The 8,771-nt window shown below is 36.3% G+C and overlaps 1 protein-coding gene across 2 annotated transcripts; it reads left to right on the plus strand.

Annotated features, from left to right (window-relative positions):
- The first annotated feature begins 550 nt into the window (after positions 1-550).
- LOC136232879 (alpha-mannosidase) lies at positions 551-8,242 on the plus strand. 2 transcript variants are annotated; one of them, XM_066022337.1, is made up of 30 exons: positions 551-700; positions 861-1,006; positions 1,103-1,186; positions 2,068-2,156; positions 2,261-2,435; positions 2,508-2,627; positions 2,707-2,790; positions 2,878-2,949; positions 3,038-3,151; positions 3,240-3,340; positions 3,424-3,517; positions 3,601-3,768; positions 3,843-3,932; positions 4,012-4,074; positions 4,166-4,222; positions 4,312-4,534; positions 4,621-4,754; positions 4,837-4,893; positions 4,975-5,037; positions 5,151-5,222; positions 5,344-5,391; positions 5,515-5,634; positions 5,757-5,822; positions 5,970-6,082; positions 6,175-6,259; positions 6,485-6,595; positions 6,667-6,762; positions 6,836-6,883; positions 7,165-7,233; positions 7,970-8,242. In XM_066022337.1, exons 3-30 carry the CDS (start codon positions 1,184-1,186, stop codon positions 8,165-8,167), a joined length of 2,733 nt encoding a protein of 910 aa, XP_065878409.1. In that variant the 5' UTR covers positions 551-700; positions 861-1,006; positions 1,103-1,183; the 3' UTR covers positions 8,168-8,242. The 2 variants fall into 2 exon arrangements, with proteins under 2 accessions (XP_065878409.1, XP_065878408.1); XM_066022336.1 differs by lacking the exon at positions 551-700 and having other exon boundaries at positions 742-1,006.
- The last annotated feature ends 529 nt before the right edge of the window (positions 8,243-8,771 follow it).

Consider the following 8,771-nt stretch of genomic DNA (forward strand, 5'->3'; position numbering starts at 1 on the left):
GATATCCGGACGCACATTCACCTATTGATAGGTAATATATAGCACATCCAGCTCCTAAACTCATAAAAATCTTCTACAGCTCGATCACGGGATAAATAGAGTATACACATCTCAATGTACACTATTTCATTCATTCATTAAGTTTACATATATATTAACTTTGATTTGCTATTTTGTTCGTTCTCAAATCTTACCTCAAACTGACTTAAATATCGAAACGGGTTAATCGAACAATGCCCCTCTTTGACCTTATTTATCTCCAATTACATGTTTTTAAGTGAACTTACTAATTCAACCACATCAGATAGTATCAATATAAAAAGTCTTAGTTTTGCTAACAACGAGTATCCTTAATCTTTTTTTGCAACAAAAAAAAAACACTATCAACTATCTACAAATTAGTGAAAATACATGGGTTAAATTTGGAATTATCCCTAAGTAATACTACTACATTTATACGGTTATACTTTAAGGAGAAATAAGTCAAATCTATGAAAGCATGACATATATTTATGAGTACCCGCGTTTTTCTTTTTCAGTTTCTGATCCTCAAAAAGTAAGAAACTTTTCTATCTCAAAATCCATGTAGATTTCTACAACTAGAGAGTTAGTGTAAAAACTTTTCCCTTTTCAGATTCAACTAATAAAGACAAAATCTCTATCCATTAGCCGGCATTAAAATTCCAGAGAAGAAACCAAGGTTTGTTTCATCTTCATCCTTCTATAAAATTAGGCTGTCAAATCATGGAAAGAACAAAAATTTTCTTTCCTTTGTTGCTCACTGCTTCTGGGTTTTCAAATGGGAACTACTTATTTATCATGGCTATTTTTCTCTGGTTTTGTTTTGCTTGTTGTGACAGTTAATGGTGGTTATATCAAGTATAATACTGGTGCTGGAATTGTACCTGGAAAACTTAATGTTCATTTGGTAGCTCATACACATGATGATGTTGGTTGGTTAAAGAATATAGATCAGTACTATGTTGGATCAAACAATAGTATTCAGGTTTCCTTTTTTTTTCCCTTTTTTCCTTTGTTCTTTGTTTATTTAAATCTCTTGGAGAAAGATGAATTTATGTTGTAACTTGCTTTTAAATTGTAGAATGCTTGTGTTGAGAATGTTCTGGACTCAGTTGTGGAAGCACTTCGTCGAGATCCTAATAGGAAGTTCATCTTTGCTGAAATGGTAATTACAAATTCAGTTCATGACAAATTGAGTTTTTAGAATTCAGTTCATAGAAATGTTGAAATTATAGATATCCTGCTGAAATTAAGATAATTTATAGATTTATTCACGAATTCAGTGTATGTTTCTTACTAATTTGTTCTCACAAGAATGAGTGAAATTCTGAGTTTTTTTCCATTTTTTAACTATTAGAAAGTTTAATGTTTTTAGAGGGCGAGCCTTGGCGCAATGGTAAACGTTGTTGTTGTGTGACCGACGGGTTCGAGTCTTAGGAGCGGCCTCTTGCCAACAAATTGGCAGGGAAGGCTTGCCCCGATACACCCTTGTAGTGGGACCCCTCCCCGGACCCTTGCTTAGCGGGGGCGCATAGTGCACTGGGCTGCCCTTTAGGAAGTTTAATGTTTTTCTGAGATTGAGACTGTAAAGTTGAAGGTAAATTACATCCATGGCGTCTTAACTTTGGTCTTACTTTCTTTATGCCTCTTGAACTTGAAAAGGAGACATAAAATTTCATATGAACTTTGACCTTTATTAACGTAAAAGTCCATTGTAAAAGTAAACGACCTCAAAATAACCACTGACAATCTCAAAATAGAGAATTCAAAGAATTAAAGTTGTTTACAGTCGGATATCTCATAGACCCACGTTTTCTATTTTTCAAAATCACTATTTTCAGAGCTTTATCACCTTAAACATCAACTTTTTCTGAGTTACTTTCTATTCGAGAAGTTAAAAGTTAAGGCACCTTTATGTGCAGTTTTGAAGTTTAGGGGGCCATAAAGAAAGTAAGCCAAAGTCGAGGTACCATGGGTGTAATTTAACCGAGCAAGAAATGTCATGTATTAACATTATCTAATGATGCTTAAATTGATGATTGATAGGCTTTTTTCCAAAGATGGTGGCTAGAACAAAGTGATGAAATACAGGATCAAGTGAAGAAACTAGCAGACGCTGGCCAATTCGAATTCGTGTATGCATTTTGTAGTGTGAATTCAAATAAACTGATGTTCATAGCTTCTATGTTTTTCAATTTTGAACAATCTTGATTGATGAACATTTTAACTTTAATTGCAGAAATGGTGGTTGGTGTATGCATGATGAGGCAGCAACTCATTATATAGACATGATTGACCAAACAACTCTCGGTCATCAGGCGATAAAGGCACAGTTTAACAAAACTCCTCGTGCCGGATGGCAAATTGATCCATTCGGACACTCTGCTGTCCAAGCTTACCTGCTTGGTTCTGAGGTACTTCATCTTATTCTACTCCAATGGCATCTATGTTATACAATGTGACACTTTTGATCATTTTAATGGCAGCTTGGATTCGATTCTGTACATTTCGCGAGGATTGATTACCAGGATAGAGCACAACGAAAGTTAGATAAGGCTCTCGAAGTAATATGGCGTGGATCCAAAACATTTGGCTCTTCTTCTCAGGTTTTGGAGAAACATTGCTTCAGTTTCTCAATTACTTTCTTTGAAATGGTTTCTTGAGTCTAATATGAGTTCTTTTCAGATTTTCACCAATGCTTTTCCTGTACATTATAGTCCTCCGTCCGGTTTCCATTTCGAAGTGTTTGATGACTTTCAGCCTGTTCAGGTTCTGTTGTCAAGAAGAATTACGTTTCCGAATTACCATGTTTCTCTTTTAGAAGTTTTTGCTGATATGCTGTGTTTGATATTGCAGGATAACCCCCTATTATTTGACTACAATGTTCAGCAGCGGGTTAACGATTTTATCGATGCTGCTATGAACCAAGTACAATCCTAAGTTTTATCTCTCTCTAGTTATAATTGCTGGACCGTATGATATTATGATTGTGATGTAATTCTTTTTACTTTCACAGGCAAATGTGACACGGACAAACCACGTTATGTGGACAATGGGTGATGATTTTCAGTACCAATATGCCGAGTCTTGGTTCAAGCAAATGGACAAATTGATTCACTATGTTAACAAGGTAAATATTTGATATGTAGTTTCGCCTTAGTTTGATGTAAAATTTCATTTCATAGTTCGGTTTGTTTGATATAAACAATTTTACGCAGGATGGTCGAATCAATGCCTTATATTCTACACCTTCTATCTACACTGATGCGAAAAATGCAGCAGACGAATCATGGCCGCTTAAAACCGATGATTATTTTCCGTTTGTATCACTTATTTCTTCTCTTGTGATGAGAAGAACATTTTTGTATCAAGTTTATTGAGTGTTTGTTTGTTTACTGGTAGGTATGCAGATGGGGAAAATGCTTACTGGACCGGATTTTTTACTAGTCGCCCTGGCTTCAAGGGATATGTTCGGTACCTGAGTGGTTATTATTTGGTATGTATGAGACACAACTACTATACCCCAGCCTTAATGGTTATTTGACTGAAACATATATAAACTTTTTCTCTCTAAACCAGGCTGCACGGCAGCTTGAGTTCTTCGTTGGGAAAAAAGCATCCGGTCCGAGCACTTATAGGCTTGGAGATGCTTTAGGAATATCCCAGCATCATGATGCTGTCGCTGGAACTGCTAAACAACATACTACAGATGACTGGGCGAAACGACTTGCTATTGGAGCTTCTGAGGTGGGAGTTGAGTTGTCTCTTGCAGAATTTCACCCGATTTCAATCTGACTTTCACCCTTCTTTTTATTGTTTAGGCTGAAGGTGTTGCAAATTCTGCTTTATCATGCTTAGTTAGCAAAAAATCTGGAGGTCAATGTACAGCAACTGCATCGGCTTTTTCTCAGGTATTTTCCGCGTTCTTTCCCTCTTTCTTCCGGACCTGATTAAGGTACTTGTTTTGTTGTTCCTAACATTTTTGAGCAGTGCCAATTGCTAAATATCAGCTACTGTCCACCCACAGAAGAAACTAAAGCCGGAAAGAGTTTGGTACTATTTTCGAATATCACTTGTGTTTTCTATCTGAATACTTCTTAGGTTCTTTTTTCAATTTTCATCATATGCAATTGATCTTTTTCAGGTTATAGTGGTATACAACCCTCTTGGATGGAATCGTACGGATATAGTTCGTATACCAGTAAGTTAAAGTCTTAGTAATTCCGGTACCTTTTGTTTTTCGATTCATGGTTTTTTGTTGTAACAAAGAAGAGCTACTCTTTATAACAGGTAAATGATGCCAAACTTGTTGTATCGGATTCTGAGGGCAATACTATTGAGTCTCAATATGTAATGATGGATAACGTTACGAGCAACTTAAGAAAATTCTATTTGAAGGTCTACATAGGAAAGTCATCGAATGAAATTCCGAAATACTGGCTTGTTTTTCCAGTTTCAGTGCCACCACTTGGCTGGAATACTTACTTCATCGCTAATGCAGCACCCGGAATCAGTATAACTCTGATCTCATTCTCTCTTTTTGAATGCTTAGAAACTTGAAAACTAAAGCATTTTCTTTTCCTGGATATTGAAATGAAGCGAAAAGGAGACATGGACTTTCAGTGACTGAAAGTGCACGAAAGGATAGTGTTGAAATTGGACCCGGAAATTTGAAAATGTCCTTTTCTTCTGTCACTGGTCAAGTCACACGGATGTACAATTCTAGAACGGGGGTAAGTTGTTTCAGATTTCCACTTCCGGAGCTGGTTTAAGATGTTCATGACTTTTATATTTTAGTTGGTTACCTTTTACTAGGTTGATATCCCAATTCAGCAAAGCTTTCTTTGGTATGAATCAAGCTCTGATTTCTCGGTAAGTAAGTTCTTTGCTTCGAATAGGATTTTATCTTTCGCTTCGAATTCAGGCAGCTGATATGTGAGTGATGTTTTGCAGCAACCTTCTGGTGCATATATTTTCAGACCTGATGGATCCCCTCCCAATATCGTTGCGAGATCTGTGAGTTCTTCTCTCTGTATGTTTCCCGTGTTCACAGCATTGCTTAATTCTTCTGCTATAAACTATTTCAGACAATGCGTTTGAGTTGAAAATTAATTTTGTACGATCTACAGGTGCCTTTTAAGGTTCATCGTGGCTCGGTAGTTCACGAGGTCCACCAACAATTCAATTCATGGATCTACCAGGTCATCAACTTAAATTTACTCTTAGAAACATGGGTTTGAGTATTTTATCTCGATTAATGTAAGCACGGTGGCATAAACTGACCACTTTTTCTAACTTTAAGCGTATATTTTTGTTGATTAGACCATAAGACTTTACAAAGACAAAGAACATGCCGAATTTGAATTCACCGTGAGTCTCACGTTCTGAATTATGTTGTCTTTCCCCCCTTGGCTCATTCTATTCTTTTCCCTTGCATAGTTTTGGTTCTCTAGATTCATACTTATGATTATATCTGACAATCTGTTTCTGAAGATCGGGCCAATACCCGTAGAAGATAGTGATGGAAAAGAGGTCATCACACGAATGACATCAAATATGGTCACGAACAAGGTGTTCTATACCGATTCTAATGGGAGAGACTTTCTAAAGCGGGTAAAACTCACTATAAGCTATCTGCAATTTGATCTCGTGTCTTAAGTTGCTTACATTATAGCAATTAATATTCATACTCCGAATACTGCTAAACTGAAATCATAGCGGTTTTTTCCTTGCAGATTCGAGATCATAGAGCTGATTGGAACCTCTCAGTTAATCAACCTCAAGCAGGAAACTATTATCCGGTAATTATAATCTTAATAGCAGATTATACTTTAAGATTTCCCTCGAATTACGATGAAATTATCTTACATTACATTACTTAATTTCAAAAATGCTATGGCTGATATAGTTTCTAATGTGTTAACATTGATCTCTTGTTCACTCTCCAGCTAAACCTTGGAATGTATGTTGCGGATAAAAAATCCGAACTGTCAGTTTTGGTAGATCGTGCCGTGGGAGGAGCCAGTATTACAGATGGTCAAGTAGAACTTATGTTACATAGGTTCAATTTTACTACATTGTCTTAAAATTCATAAAGTATATATCATTTTCGGGTTCGAACCTGATATCTTTTTTTCGTTTACTATATGTAAGGCGTATGATCTATGATGATGGCAGAGGAGTTGGTGAACCCCTTGATGAAAGTGTTTGTGTAGATGATAAATGTGAAGGATTAACGGTACATATCCTACGAATATAAATGGATAGATGGTCATTCAACTATTGGTAATGTCTCGTTATGGTCACAAAACTTCAATTTGCGGAGTAAAATAACTGAAGTTTCATTTTGTTTCAATAAAGTCATTGAAGTTCTGTGATCATAACGAAACATTACTTATAGTTGAGTGACCGTCTGTGCATTTTATCCATCGTTATCCTAACTCTTCATAGCATCTTCATTCAGGTTCGAGGGAAGTATTATGTGAGCATTGATAAACTAGGATCCGGATCATCCTGGCGCCGAACCACTGGTCAAGAAATTTACTCGCCGCTTCTTTTAGCATTCACACATGAGGTATAGTTTGCTTTTTCACATACATTATGTGTGAAATGCTGTAGATATTGATCATATAATTTAATGTTCAGAAAGCGGAGAGTTGGAAAACATCTTATGCAACCAAAGGAACCGCCATGGATCCGGGCTATAGCTTGCCTTTGAATGTTGCTTTAATTACTCTTCAGGTGAGGTTGAATTAAATCTAGAGTTTTTCTGTAAATAATTAAGCAAATGTGTTTCCTAATCCGCGTCCTGCAGGAGCTTGATGATGGAAGTGTACTTGTTCGTCTCGCACATTTGTACGAGGTAAACGACATTATCTATTCTAGTTTTTGGTTGATATCCAGGGGCGCAGTGACAAGGGGTCACGGAAATAGAATTATAACGGAAATCTCCGTCGCTAAACATATAGTTTCTGTCTAATTTTATTCTAAAAACAGAATCTGTCACGGATTTGAGACCACCGATGGAATTATCCGTCCTTGATACTTAGTCCGGTCGAGTATTTGGTTCTGGCTCTGTCATTGTTGCTATATACAGTTGTTTAAATGTGTAAAATCTCATCCAAATGCTGGTAATATGAACAGGGGGATGAAGATGCGACGCATTCGAAACTGGCTAAAGTTGAGCTCAAGGAAATGTTTCCTGGAAAAGCAGTAAGAATATCTTTTCAGTACTAGAACAATGCACATCATCAAAACATGTAGATTTAATTTGAAATGGAACAACATTAGTTAATGCATGATTCGGGTTGAACCCGAGCTGGTTCCACAAACCGGAACTGCAAGCCAGTTCCTTGATGTTGGACCAAAACAGACAGGGAAAGAATTGCATATCAAGTTGAATTTTGACTATTGTATGCAGATATACGGTTCGGAATCAGAACCGGAACTGCTCCTTCAAGTTTTCTGTCCAAGATGAATAAGTAAAGGCAGGGGCGGAGACAGCCCAGAGCCCCCGGTCTCCGGCACCACCCCTGAGGAATAGTGGTGCAGCCCTCCAAGATAGTTAAATTAGTAATTATACCATAGGACGTGATTATATAACACAAAATTAAGTTTGCACAGTTGGTCTAAGTGGTAGCTGAGTTCTCCTTTTCACGTTTAATTTTTTAGTCAAAATACTGAAACGAAACAGTTTTATCATGTTGGAAGTCAAAACAAAATTTGCGTAGCCCTAACGGGCTAGACTCTAAAACATTACTCCAAACTGTAGGACTAAAATTAGCCCCCAGATATGAAATCCTGACTCTGCCACTGAGTAAAGGGATCTAATGTGGTTTAAAGTAAAAAAGTCTACATGTCATATCAACAAAGTCATCAATGGCTACATTATTGCTCGAATTTCTTATTTTATTAACAGTGTAAAACGGAGTTTTTGTTGTTTTTTCAGATAAAGGATGCAAAGGAGATGAGCTTATCAGCAAACCAGGAGAAGTCAGAGATGAAGAAGATGAAATGGAAAGTTGAAGGTGATACTGGAAATGGAAATGAGACTTCACCTTATATTAGAGGTGGAACTGTTGATATTTCAAGTCTTATTGTTGAGCTAGGTCCTATGGAGATTCGGACTTTCTTGTTGAAATTTTGATATCTTGCTTTGTATTAATTTATATTTATTTTGATAGCTAAATAAGTTGAAATGAAAGAATGATATTTATACATACATACATTTCTTGACATCGAAATAAAAAATAAAAAAGTACTATTAGATCTCAAATAAGTTGATTCTTATATAGCGATAAAACACATCCTTCCTTTAAAATACAGATTCCTAAATCAAAACCATAAATCATATGATGGACATTTTACGTTTTTTTTTCTCTTACTAATTTGACAGTTTATAGATTAAATTAATGTATACGTTCATTTTATACTTCGATTTGGGAGTGTGTTTTGTAAATGTAATTTAAAAAAGCTATTTATTGTCATCAGAACTTAACGGCGTAATTTCAAATACTTTGTTTTATAAAGATCACCATCCTTAATCATCCATGTATCTGGATCGAATCACCATCGCCAACCCTCTATCTTATTCCTCTTGACAACACATCGTCCGAACTCAACACACTTCTCCAAACATAACTAGGGTTATTGTCTAGTTTGAAATAACGGGATGAGAATGGTACTTAAAGTCCTCTTCTGAAATTTCACATCGTGAAAGGAATGTACTTCAATCCGAATCTCTTATGTAG

Source organism: Euphorbia lathyris, chromosome 6, assembly GCF_963576675.1.
Source record: "Euphorbia lathyris chromosome 6, ddEupLath1.1, whole genome shotgun sequence".
Classification (NCBI taxonomy): Eukaryota; Viridiplantae; Streptophyta; class Magnoliopsida; order Malpighiales; family Euphorbiaceae; genus Euphorbia; species Euphorbia lathyris.

Excerpts from the sequence above, each read along its gene's own strand:
- LOC136232879 (XM_066022336.1), top strand. The coding sequence starts at position 800 with ATGGGAACTACTTATTTATCATGGCTATTTTTCTCTGGTTTTGTTTTG. Across the intron at positions 2,950-3,037 it reads TCGATGCTGCTATGAACCAA|GCAAATGTGACACGGACAAA; the intron begins GTACAATCCTAA and ends TTACTTTCACAG. Across the intron at positions 5,635-5,756 it reads GGAGAGACTTTCTAAAGCGG|ATTCGAGATCATAGAGCTGA; the intron begins GTAAAACTCACT and ends TTTTCCTTGCAG.